We start from the raw sequence: 13416 nt of genomic DNA on the forward strand, positions 1-13416 counted from the left end.
TGCTTCTACAAATGTGAGCAGCTGTGCTGCTTCCATATGGAGGCAGATAGCATGGGTGGTGACCTGGGATGAGGCTGGAATCACGTTCTTCTTTGTGAATTTGGCCCTCAGTGTTTCCTTTCTTCTGTGTCCTAGACTCTAAGCGAAAAGTAGAACATTACTCTTTATCTATGGCAGAGGAACTGAATGTGTTTTTCAGTCTGAAGGTATTTGGTTCCCAGAGTCATTAATACATTTCTTGCTGTATGGCAGACATGAGAAGAAGAGGAGAGGAACAATGTTCTTTATGGTCTTCATGGGGCTGATTCTTCTGCTGAGTGTCGATTTTCCAGAGGCATTGTTCCATGCCTATTTAAAAGTGTATTTTAAGCATTCCTCTGAGAAATAAAAGAAGAATGATCTCACATTGAAGGCACAGAGCAGGGACCCAGAATACTCTTCTTAAGTAAGAGCTTCAAATATCCCACGTGATCCTAGGCATTGGTTTTCTGGCCTGTTAAGAAAAAGAATTTGCTTACCTCGCTCTTTGTCAGCCTACTCTGAAATCTACAGATTAAAGGTGCAAGTGCAAAATATGGTTATATTACATAAACATGAGTATTAACATTAACACCTGTTTTACAAGTCCTGTGCAAAAAAGTAGTTCTGAAAGATGTTTCTTCAACTAACACAGCCTGTAGAAAGAGTATTATGAAGTATATTACACATAAAATTGAGCTGTTAAAAAACAGATTGACTTAAAAAGTACAGACTCCATGTACCAGCTCAAACATTTATGCAATGATCTATCAAGCGAATTTGAGCTGAACTCTTGGTACTGGAAGTGTAAAGAAAGAATCCTATTTGCATGTAATAATGGCCTGCATTCAAAAAGGGCATTTTTCTCCTCTCTCTGGTATCTAGATCAGGATCTGTGCTGATTCATCTGTTCTTTCTGATGTGTCCTGTAACCAGATCAAGTACAGTACCTCACCCTAAAGGAACACCATTCCGGGAAATTATCTCTCTTTATGGACTCAAGATGAACCTTTCAATCAGAGTTTCCTCCTTTGCAGTGCCTGGAAGATGAATCAGTTTTATCTAACTTGTCAGGCTCCTTTCTTAAAGATTTTTCCTGTCTTGTTGATTAAGTGAAAGGATTGGGATCTTTGAAATAGCAAAATCCTATCATGTCATTTACAAAACAACATCTGACTTCAGCAGGTAGAAGAAATCCTCAAAGGTGGAAGCTTCTCTTTCACGTAGCACTTAGCCTTCATCTCTCATTTTCTGTCTTGGGGTTGCTCACTGATCTGCCTGGAGATGTACTCCATAAGTGTCAGGTTCAAGAGTCTCAGCCTCCCATCTTTCTAATCTTCCCCCCACTAAATTTTAAAAGGGGACAATTTTAAGGCTTTCTAATCAGTGTAAGTCAGTGTGCATATGCTCACTGTTTGTTCTGGGGCATACATGTGCTTGTCCAGACATGGTTCCAGATGTGGCAGCAGCTCCATGGAGATCCTCACAAATAGAGAAAAACAATCTTGAAGAACTGGAGGACTGGTCAGAATAATAAAAAAAAAAATGCCCTTCAGTAAGGATGAAGTCTAAGTGCCCCTTTTGGGAACAGTGAGCAGCAGGAGTGCAGAGGAGGGAGTGACAGACCAGACTGTTGCTCTGTGGTAAATAATCTGTGCTTTGTGCATATCAGACACTGATGGCAAATTAATGCCAGAGTATAATGAAACATCTCCAAGGAGGATGTTTAACAGGAAGATAGTATTACAAGATATAAGAACTAATCTAGCCCTCCTCTGCAGCAGTGAAACCTCAGCTGCAGGTTAATCCTGCAGATAATCTGGAAGCAAGGAGGAAGAATAATCAGAGACCTGGGGGACACAGCACCTCAGGAAAGGCTGCTGCTGTTTTGCTCTAGGAACCAGATATTGTCCCAGAGGCATAATAGTGGTCCTCAAGTGTGCAAAAGCTTTCTGCTAGAGGAAGGCGATTTTTAATTTTCTGTGTCCATGGAAAATAAGAAAACAGAAAATGGATCTAGACCACAGCAAGAAAGATTCAAATGAGTCATTAGAAGTAGCCTTTTCATTTGTTTTTTGCAGAAGGGACTGTGAAGCATCTGAGGAGAGTGTTGTGGGAATATCGTAGGTTTTCCAGCACTAATGGTTTTACAGGAAGGCGAGATCAATGTCTGCCAGGGTGAGCCCTGGGTAAAGGGCACTGCCTCGAAGGAAGGAAGGGCAAGGAGCCTCAAGCTTTCAGCATCCTGTTTTAATGGTCCTTAGCTTTTAGCTCTAATTATGACAGAGACAAATGCCCCAGCGCTTCAGAATGGGTTGTATTGTGCATTAAAAGACAAAAATGCTCCTTGCAGCAGAGGAAGATGAGGAAGAACCAGAGATGCCTGTTGGCCCTCGACCTCGCCCGATGTCTGAGCTCCACCTCAAGGAAAAGGCTGTGCCCATGCCTGATGCCAGTGCTTTTTTCATCTTCAGTCCTAACAACAGGTATTTAAAAGATTGGTTAGCCAGAAGAAGGAGGTGAAGAGCAGGTACCCCTTTCACATTGGGCCCCAATAGTTACGAGGTGCAGAGCTCCCTTTCAGCAGTTCGTACCAGAAGGTTCCTTTGACCCTATCTCCTTTAAGGCATGAAATCCTCAGGAAACCACAGCTGTAGGGAGTGCCATGAAAATATTCAATGGGAGCCCATGGCACGTGCAAGGCTGATTGAAGAGACAAGTCATGAAAACTTCAGAAGTAAGGGAGGCAGAGGCGAGTAGCTGGAATTCCCCATCATATTCAGGTCCAAATTGCAGGAGACCCACCATGCAATCCATCAAGAGGGAGGTAGCAGCTTCCTGTCCTAAGGGCTGCTCAAAATCCACTCCCAGCAGGGAGTTCATGTGTCTCTGCTCACTGCTGCACATCAAGAATGAGCATAAAAGAAGAAATGAGAGGAGGAGGAGGAGAGTCCATAGCTCTGAGGGGAGCCTGGGAAGAGCAATTCTTCCCTCACTCTTTTCCCACGGGCTCCTCCAATGCAGCTTCACATTGTCACACCTGCCTGTCCAAAACAGACGTGCAGGACCTCTGGATGGGCACAGGGCTGGTAGGACACGGGTGAGTTTGTCTTTGCAAGGGTGCAGCAATGAGCTCACTGCCCAATGGTCTGTGCAGCGCCCTGCATTCCAGTATCTCTCCTAAGGACTCAGCCTCCAAACGCAGCCCCAGGGGAAGGCAGGGCTGTGCCTGCTAATTCAGAGCCAGTTTTCTCCCAGCAGAGCTTGTGCCACTCCTCCTTGGGTATGTGTAACAGGGAGGGACTGAGGGTGGCTGGGGCTCATGGGCTGTAATGCTAGCTGTGCCACCCACCCCCTGTCATTTGGAGAACTAAATTAACCTCTGCAGTCATCTGTAAAATTGCTATAATAGGGACTTGGAGCCCTAACAGCCAAGAGTAGAGCTAAATAGATTAATGAAGTGCCTGTAGAATTGTGCACAGAGCTATTATGGGGTTTAACTCCTCACAGCCTGCTACCAGCATATGGAAGGTGGTGTAATGGTCTCCAGTAGGCAAGTTTGATGGGACACTGCTCCTTCTTTACCTGCTTGTTTGCCACTGAGAGCAGCAAGTGGGCTTATGTTCATCACGCAACCTGCATGGCACGATGTGTCTCAGAAGTCATTTGCTGATGCCAGCCTGCCCTATATCCATTTGGCCAGGCCTGTACCCTGTTAGCAAGGTAGATCCCCCATAGCTCCTGTGAAGTGACGCTCCAGTCCCAGCTCAGGACACTGGCACCCTAAAGCCTGTTTCTGCTACTTTGCTCCTAAATGAATCAGGAATGGTTCTGTAAATGAAAGCAAGGGCTATAGTTCCGGGCTGGCAGGTTTCAGACCACATGGAAATCACAAAAAGCTCTGTCAGGAGGGAGTGACTGTTCTCCATCCAAACACACCGAGTTTGAGTCCTGCGTGATGTGTAGAGCCAGCATTGCCCTGCACAGGTTGTCCCTGTGCTGGAGCAGAGGGAAGGTGCTCTGCAGGACAATCCTCTGGTCCTGCTGGCAGAAGAGGAGGGGGGAAATATTTCCCAGGTCTTGGTGTTCTTTGAGAGATAAAGTCGTGCCTCTCCTCTCTCTTGCAGGTTTCGTGTCCACTGCCATCGAATCGTTAACGATAACATTTTCACCAACCTGATCCTATTTTTCATCTTGCTCAGCAGCATCTCCCTGGCAGCTGAGGACCCCGTGCGACACCTCTCCTTTAGGAACCAAGTATGCTTCACATCCTCCTTCCCTCGCTGGGTATTGCAAGTGTGGTATGAGCAGATCATGAGCTGAAGCCAGGAAAGGCAGAAGAGGCTGCATCAGAGGCTTTGGGAGTGCCTGTCTTCCATGATTTCTGCCTTTTGTAGGCTGCGTGTGAAATCATTAGGTTTTGCAGGAAACATGAGTCAGTGCAGGATTTGGCCTCTAGTTCACTTCAGAAGTGTGTGCAGGGAAAGGAGGAACAGGAGGCTGAAGCAAAATCGTTCTTCCCTGGGATTAAAGCGTTAGAAATGAGCTGTAGAAACAGTGATTGGGATACAGATAATTCAATTTTGAGGAATTTTCGGGTTCCTGTGGGACCATTTGTTCTGCTGCCACATGCTGCCTTTTGAACTAAAAAGCCCAGGGCCTGATTTCATTTTTATTCTCACTGGTGTAAATTTGGAGTAACATTCTTGAGTTTGATGCAGTCACTCTGAGATGACATCCAGGTTAGAATCAGACTATTTGAACACAGGCTGCAAAGCTATCATCAAATTTGAGATAACTCTCAAAAAATATGCTGTGCTCATCTCCTTACCTGCCTGAGGGGAGAAGAGGAATGCATTCAGCACAGAGATACATTCTCACCCTCTTTCCTGACCTTTTGAAATGTTCAGTGCTCCCTTAACTTTGCCAGTGGTTGTGCCATTAGTCAGGGGTCATGGCAGAAAAATGAAGGGTCAGCAGACATATGCAAGACCTCTGATTTCTGGTGTCCGCAGTGGCATTTTGGTGCCTTGATGCCTGAAGAGTTTGCTAGGATTGAAGAGTAGGATGTTTTTTTCTTGTTTAATAATAAAACCTTAATTTAATGCTCCCTGACGTATCCTGGCCTGAGCATGCATTAGAATACATATGTGCATGCAGAGAAGGTGTTAATGGAAGTTTATCCCTGAGAATTTCTCAGAGGGGCTTTGCATTTTGTCCTGAAGGAGGATGCTAAATAATCCAGTCAAACCTGTGCCACCAATAACCCACTTGTGCACAAATGAGTGTGCCCACCACATAGGGATAACTGAATGCCAATATGTATCAGTGCTGCAGCATGTCAGCTGGCAGATGGGCTCCTGACATGCCACAGAAACTGTCTTAGAGTCTGTAGCAGAGAGATTTAAATGAGAGGGGAAAAAAAAAAGAGTCAGAGCAGATTGTCCTGGATTAAAGAGCTGAAGGTTTGAGGCAAAGCATTGTTTTGTGTATTTGAAGCCACTGGTGCTGCATGAAAATCTGTGTTTAATTTTTGCAGGTACAGATGTTTAAAAGTATCATACAAGGGGACACTGACAAGATGTGTGGGTTGCAAAAGTGGCCTGCCTTTGCACTGTGACAGTAGAACAGTAGGATTGTGTCCTCCCCTGTGCCCACACGGAGGCCTGGGAGGAGAAGGAAGAAAGCAAGCTGAAAGCAAAGCTGCCTCTGCCTTCACTCAGCACGAGCCTGTGCACAAGGACTCGTGCAGACTGGGGATGCTGCTGGCACAGGCTATCCCAGAGCAGGAAGACAGAGCCCAGCAAGGGCTAGCAAAGAGGCTTGGACTGCTTCTTTCCTGGGGCAGGCTGTGTCTTTCTCGTGTCACACAGGGCTCAGGCAGTGTTTGGAAGTGCCAGCCCAGTCCGATCAAACAGCCTTTGAAGTCCAAACAAGTCCCAAGACTGTGCTCACAATATTCTCCCGTTTGCACCTTGGCAAGGTGCTCCTTCATTTTAATATATTCTAGAGGAAGTTCATGTTTAGATAATAATAAATATGCCAGCTGAGAAATGGAACTTCCTGCACAGGTGGGGCCGTGGCCATCTTCATTAGGCATTATTTCATCTGTGAGGGGCATCTTTGCTAGCTGCAGATTCACCAGTCTGTTCTAGCTCCTTTGCAGCACTCTGGTGAGGTAAAGCAGCGACAGGTACAGCTTAATCATTCATTTACTCAAGTTTACAGCTTCTTTATGTTGGTGGAGTCATGCAAAGCAGCCAGAGAGTACCCATGAATCTGGCCCATTGATTATAAAATTATTCCATTGATAAAATAATCAAATGTCAGGACTTACAAAGCAACATGGCAAAAGGATATTTCCAGTTATAATGTATGTAAATTAATATAGGTTGAAATTGAGATCTGTCCCCCTGAAGTGGCCCTTTTTTAATTCTCTAAGCAGCAAAACTTGATAGAGCCCAAGACAGCCTTGAGAAGAATTTGGGATTAAAAATTGAGCAGTGACCTGAAGACTTTTGAGTTATATGGTAGCAGTAAATGATACGTCCCCCCATTTGACGTGCAGTGTCTGTAAATCAGTCCAGATTTGGATTATGCTTAAATAGTGCAATGTAAAATGACCCTGGAATTTGCAGTAGCTGCCCCACTGCATACCAAGCTCTAAGAATTTAGCCACTTATAAATCTGAGTGAGGATACAGGCACTAAGATACAATAAACGCCTGTGGGATGGGAGAAGGCAGTTTCCTGTTTTATGTTGGTTAATGTTTTAGCAGCAAAGGTCTAAATTTCATAAATTATCAGTTTTCTACAGCTTCCACTTACTGGCCTTCTGGTTTAGAACTTGACTATGGTAAAACAACAGTAAACCATGGGCATGATGCTTTTGATATTCAACATTTGTAGTGTAGGCAGCACTAAAGTGGCCTGGGATGTTGAAATATATTGGAAACAAAGAGAGCTCAATTCTGGTCCCATAAGTCAAGGAGAAAGTTCCCACTTACTGTGGGATGCCAACTGATTGGCAGTGAAGGACATTCCTGTCCTTGATGCTGATACTTTGAAAGCTCCTTTACACTTCCAGACTTCTCACTGCCTCCTGTGATGCCCCAGGGGCACTGTCTGTGGTCTGCTGTGCATGCCATGGGTATCTCCATCCCCAGGTCTATGTTCCTGGGAATGGGGGCTTGTTATTCAGGATGCAAATAGAAAGCTGCGAGATCTAGTTAGGCACCTTTAGCAAATGACCAAATTCTGGTTGCAATACAAGTGCTGAGATTCTGGTCAATTGGCAGGGTCTTTGTTATTCATCCTAATCCAGAGCAATTCGGGATAGAGAAAGAAAGAATAGCTAGAGTATGAATTTGCAGTTCGCTTTTCTTCCTTTGAGAGAGGCACAGGACAAGACTGAATGGAAGCTAATAAGAAGGAATCTCACGTTTTCCACTGAGAGACCAGGCTTTCTTTGTGTTCTCAGTTTGGAATCCTATTTGGGAAAACCCTTGAATGTTCTCGATGAGATTTAAAAAAGAAAAAAAAAATCCTGTAGCAACCAAAAAGTTACTTTGCCTCTGTAGTGCTCATGGGATTGTAACTCAGGAAAGATTTCATGTAATGTGTTTCTTGTCCTCTGTGCCAGGACCTTCACTGCATTCAACAGGACATTGTTACAAAACCATTCCCCATAGAGTCATCCCCATTCCCTTGTGAAAAGAACATATGTATTTAATTTTGAACTGTGATTTCCCATTCAAGTGATCAGTCACTGACCTACCCTCCCCGCTCCTATCCCCTTTTGTTTTTACAGATTCTCTTTTATTTTGATATAGTTTTTACTGTCATTTTCACCATTGAAATTGCTCTGAAGGTAAAGTGCCCATCTTCTCTCCCATGACTTGCTCACAAGCTTTCTAGTTTTCTGCCAGTCTCTGTTGCTAACACACACTCCTGTTTGTTCCTGGGTCACGCTCAGTACCACTAACCCAATTGTGCTTATTTTTCAGATCCTAGGCAATGCAGACTATGTCTTCACTAGTATCTTTACATTAGAAATTATTCTTAAGGTAACCAATCTGAGAAATACACTTGTTTTCTCCTTTTCTTTCTTTCTTTCTTTCACTCTTTCTCTCTTTTGCTCTTTCTCTCCCTCTCTCTTTTCTTTTTTTTTTTTTTTTGTAACCCCATTACTATCTCTACTCCAAGGGTTGTTTTTCTTTTGATTTTGACGTTTCGGTAGTTGCTTAAAAAGTCTCCTGGGAAATTTGGATATTCAAACTTGTAATTGAGGGCCTATAACAAAACAATGCTTTCCAGGGGAATTGCAACAAAAGGGTGCAATGGTGGGAAATGTAAGAGAGGACCACGAAAAAGGCCATTCCCTCATAAATTTCTCCCTCTACCCTGGCCAGTCTTTCCCAAACAGGACTTTTCTGCTCTGCAAGAACCTCTGAATACACACACCTCTTACACAGGCTACACCCAAAGAGAAGGTCTCTGTTCTGCAGAAACCAGCCCAAAGGGTGGCTGATAACTTCTGTGAGCTTACAGGCTGCACATCCAAGTAGGAGGCAGGGAGCACAGTGCAAAAGCTCGCTTTTTAGGTGTAGAGAGAGAACCAAGAGTACAAACCACTGAAACACCAAGGACAGTAGCTGCCAACGAAAATTATTGCATCAAAACCCAGCTTCCTGTTTCCCAGGAATGTGCTCAATACCAAGGGGAATGCGCAGGAGAATGGTTTAGCTTGGAAGAAAACAAAAATAGGCTGCCTTGTTCTTAACTCTAATTTTCCCAAATTGGTAGGCTAATAATTTAAATAACAGTAATTGAGCAAAGTTCTGGCTTTCTAAATGCTAGGTTCACTTGGAAGCTGGGTTTTTTTTCTCAGCAAGCTAGCTCTAAGTGCTGGCAGGCAGTGCCTTGGAGCTGCTCAAACTTTGCAGCTCAAGACCCTAATAACAGTATCTACATGGAAGGCTGGCAAGCAGGGTGGCCCCTGCATATTTTTGTAGAGAAATGTGCTTTTTTTGATATGCCTTGAAATTACCAAAGCCATAATGTTCTCCAGGGAGATGTAGGCATTAAGCCTGTGTGCAGTTTGCATCTGTGTTTACACAGTAACTCTGAACGTGCACAGATCACATGGCAGATCCAAAAGGCCTGTCAAGAAAAGGAAAACATCCCAACAGCAGCATTGAAAAATGAAAGGACAGCTCAAGGCACCTGTTTGGACTCACTAATTCTGCTCCCTCTGAAGGAAGCTGTAACTCTCCTGGTGACTTCAGTGTTAGCAGAGCGTAACCCAGCCCGTTGGCCCGCTGCTCTGCTCTCATCAGGGGAGTACCTGCAGAGTTCCTGAGCCTTCCCCAGGTCCTCCTGTCAACTTGGGTGATTTATGACAACATCCCCAGGTATTCTCTAAGTTCAAGTGGGAGAGCAGTGCGAGGACCCTAAGTTTAAGTCACAAATAGCTTGGTTTCTCGGTGCATGTTTCTCTGCTGCCTTGCGCTGGGCACAATGTTTTGCAGAACAGCAAAGTTAATGTAAATGGTAAAAAAAAGAAAAAGAATGAGTGGCCATGGGATATTCAAGGCTGCAGAGAAACCAGCTTCATGTGCCCTCGTGTTGGTGATAACACCACCTGCATTCAGGTCAATATAGGCAAGGTGACTGCCAAGGTTTTTTAATTGGCATCCTAAAAGGCTGTAACTTGTTTAATGCTCCAGATAGGAGGCAAATATAGATTATAAACGCCCTGAAAGTCTCTTCTGAGATGACAAAATCTCTCAACAGGCTTGAGAGAACCACAGTTTGTATAGAACCTAAACTCAGCAGAGCTTCCCCTCCTGATTTCAATGGTGTCTTTCTTTCAAGATTGCCATACAAAATCTAACCAGTAAAGGGCATCTTTACCACCTTTGTTATGGCAAGAACCCCTCCTCCCTTCCCCAGCTGAATGTGTCTGTAAGTATAAATTCTAAGCCAAGACCAGAGTTTATACTTCCTCCCCCTCTAATTTCTGTCTGATTAATAGTCAGTTCCCTGATGTCATGGATGTTTGGTGAAGAAAATAATCTGATATACCATGTGCCCTTCCACCCTGCTCTGAATAGAGTTGCCACAGGCTGGAAACCTCCAGCCAATATGCCACCCTGAGCTACTGGTAGGAGCCAGAAAACTCCAGTTTGACTTTCCAGTTCACACTTGTCAGCTGGGAGTCTGGCTACAGCTCGTCACTGAGCAACAGTCTCATGGTATCTGCCTCGGGTGAGGGTAACTCAGATGAGGTTCAGAGGACCAGACTTAGAAGCCTGTATTCCTGGATGGAATGAGAATTCCTAAGGAAGGAACATTAGCAGTTGTGGGGATGGGGTTTCTTCAAAGCAGCTGCATTAGATCACTCACCAAGTCTAAGGTAGGTGGTACAAATACTCCATCACCTCACCCTCCTGAACTGTGCCAGGCTCGTTTAGTCCCAGTCTGTAACAGAGACCAGTCTAAACTTCTCTGTTTACACTGTCACTTGATCCAGCTCTGGAGCTGTGACATCCTCCTCAAAGCCAGCAGGTATTCAATACCCTTCATACCCTGGCAGGGCAGAGCCTCCCTTGCAAAACCATTTAACTATTTTCCCTCCCTCTGCCTGGTTAATTATAATGATTACCTCCACAAAGAAATTACTCTGTTTCAAGGAATATAGCCTTGGGCTTTGTCAGGAAAACTAAGGGGAAAATGCAACTCCATCTAGAGTAAGAATGAATGAAGATGGGTAGGAAAAGGGATATGGGATTGAGCCGAACAGAAGGAGCAAGCTGAAGAGAGCAGTAATTTCTCCTGTCGTTTCAGTTCAGCTCTAAAGCATCAAATCCCAAGGGATTCTGGTTTTCCTTCACAAGGGGAAGAGTGATCAACTGTCCACTGCAGCTGGTCTAAGTACTGAAAAGAATTACAGGAGAGCCCGTTTTATTTTATATTTTTTACTCCATTTTGCTAAAGGGGCCTTTATATGATACAAGTGCCCTCTGTCACTGAAGAAAAAGGGAAAAGCACGTGATTGCAAAGAGTAGTTTTTGCAAACAGTCATTCTGCTGCTTTGCTAATTCTAAATGTTATTTACTCAGTGCACTCAAAGTGCATATTTTCCCCGCTTTCTTTATTTAGGCCTTTCATAGTTATCTTGCTGTCTTTTTCACTCTCTTTTCTTTCCATGGGGGCTCACCTCCTTTGGGGTCTGTGGGTAAATTGTCTGCCATGTTAGAAATACTGTCCCCTCCCCAGTTATACACTCTGAGCATCACCAGGTGGGTTTGGTTCCTGGGCAGCTGCTGATGGCAAAGTGTGTTTGTGTCTCCGTGTGCCTCCCTGCAGATGACCGCATACGGGGCTTTCCTCCACAAGGGCTCCTTCTGCAGGAACTATTTCAACATCTTAGACCTGCTGGTGGTCAGCGTTTCTCTCATCTCCTTTGGGATCCAGTGAGTGAGCTATTTCCAACTGGCTGCTTTTGGGGGTGGTTGTAGGGCTGGGCTGGGAGGGATGGCTCAGGCTCGTTGTCTCATCTGGGTAAGATTTTCCTCATGAGCCTGTTGAGGTGTTCATGAGGTGTTTTTCTCAGATGATTCAAGACCATTAAAATTCAGCCTCAAGAGAGGAGGTAGTAACTGGGAAATGCTACTCTGGTGACCTGGAAGGGGGAATCTTTCTGAAAGAGCAAATGAGAACAAACAATGGGTGTATTGGGAATCACAACACTTAGCTTTGTTCCAAGGCCTTTGTTTCGGTTCAGGACAGTTCAGTGACTTATGGTTCACTTCTAGACCTATCATAACTTCTTTGGAAAACGGGGTGATAATGTTTTCCTACTTCCTAGGATGTTGTGAGTCTTAGTCAATGGAAGGCCACCAAGCACTTGAACAGTTTTGTGAGAATATTCAGAGTGGTGGTGGCTGATCTGTTTCTGTCATGCAGTTTTCTTTTGGTTCATCTGTTAATTTGCTTAATAAGTTTACAGATTTACCCAACTATGTGTTGGGTAGGAAGTTTCCTAATTAGTTTCACATCTGATAAGAAGCAAGCTCCCAGTTGTTACCATTACAGGTTAGCAGCTCGCCCATGTTGCACACTAAGTCAAGCAGGAGAATTTGTAAGATCCACTGGGCTTTCAGTCAAGGTCTTAAGAATGGCACAGTTCTTTTTTTGACCTGCTGTTTCTTTCTTACAGACCTAATTCAGACTCTTGGTATATTAACATAGAAACTGTTCCCAGAATCAATAGAACATGATGTCATTGAGCACCAGGAAGATTCTCAGTCAGGGTTTCAGTCTTGGAAGGTGCAGAGAGCTCTGCTGCAGTAGATAGTTGTGTTCAGTACTTAAAAGTGAGCACAAAAGTCATCCTCATCAATTCAGTGGGAGTTTTCACATCCTTAAATTTATGCACACACTTAAATTATTTGTGGGTTCAGGGGCCAAACACACTGTAGGATCAAAATCCGAGTGGATAATATACCTTTAATGCTGGAGTCTCCTGGATTTTTCACTCTTCTATGAATATTTCAATGGAGTGCTTCTTTGAGCCTTACCTGAAAATGCCTTGGTAATGACTACATCTTGGCACAATTCCTGTATCATGGGTATCTACAGAGTCCATTTGCCCTGCTCTAAAAATATACCTTGCCCATGTTCCATTCCCCTGTCATTAATCCAGCAGAGATGATGAAAGCCAGAACAAGAAGCAGGACCTCTGAAGATAACATCAGAGATTGGTTTCCTTACCCCTGAAGTGCCATGGCAAGGAGTTGACTAAACACCTCAGGCAGGCTAAGGCTATGCAGAATTCCAAGACCTGCCCTTGCAGCACACTCCCTGCATTGCTGTATCTCTCAAACCTTCCAATGCTTTCTTCCAGGTCCAGTGCCATTAACGTGGTGAAGATCCTGCGTGTTCTGCGGGTCCTTAGGCCCCTGAGGGCCATCAACAGAGCCAAAGGACTAAAGGTTAGATAAGTCCCAGTGCATTCTATAAACTATAAATTCAGGTTATTTCAGGCTACATGGACTTTTGCAGTGGCTCAAGTAATGTTTCAGCAGAATCACAGTATGGCTGAGGTTGAAAGGGACCTGCTCAAGCAGGGCCACTGAGAACAGGTTGCCCAGGATTTAGAGTACCTCCAAGGAGAGAAACTCTACAACTTCTCTGGACAACCTGTTCCAATGCTCAGTCACCCTGACAGTAAAAGTGTTTCTCAATGTTCAGATGAACCTACTCTGTGTCAGTTTGTGCCTGTTGTCCTGTCAGTGGGAGCCACTGAAAAGAGCCTGGCTCTGCCTCCTCTGCATCCTCCCTTCAGCCATTTATCTACATTGACCAGGTTCCCCCGAGCCTCCTCTTAGACAAA

General features: G+C 44.4%; 1 protein-coding gene across 22 annotated transcripts in view; it reads left to right on the forward strand.

The window, feature by feature from the left end:
• CACNA1C (calcium voltage-gated channel subunit alpha1 C) overlaps window positions 1-13416 on the forward strand; it is a 464262-nt gene that overhangs the window by 370866 nt on the left and 79980 nt on the right. For 11 of the 22 annotated variants that reach the window (XM_042050205.1, XM_042050194.1, XM_042050206.1 and 8 more), the window contains 5 exons: window positions 2372-2504; window positions 4146-4275; window positions 8024-8083; window positions 11388-11494; window positions 12928-13015. In XM_042050205.1, coding sequence (XP_041906139.1) covers window positions 2372-2504; window positions 4146-4275; window positions 8024-8083; window positions 11388-11494; window positions 12928-13015 — 518 coding nt within the window. Of the gene's footprint in view, window positions 1-2371; window positions 2505-4145; window positions 4276-7827; window positions 7888-8023; window positions 8084-11387; window positions 11495-12927; window positions 13016-13416 lie in introns of all 22 variants that reach the window. The other 11 variants (XM_042050204.1, XM_042050193.1, XM_042050207.1 and 8 more) reach the window with 2 other exon arrangements.

This window comes from Corvus kubaryi, unplaced genomic scaffold (assembly GCF_017639235.1).
Source record: "Corvus kubaryi isolate FWS band 111438036 unplaced genomic scaffold, C.kubaryi_AGA036_p1.0 72, whole genome shotgun sequence".
NCBI classification, from domain to species: Eukaryota; Metazoa; Chordata; class Aves; order Passeriformes; family Corvidae; genus Corvus; species Corvus kubaryi.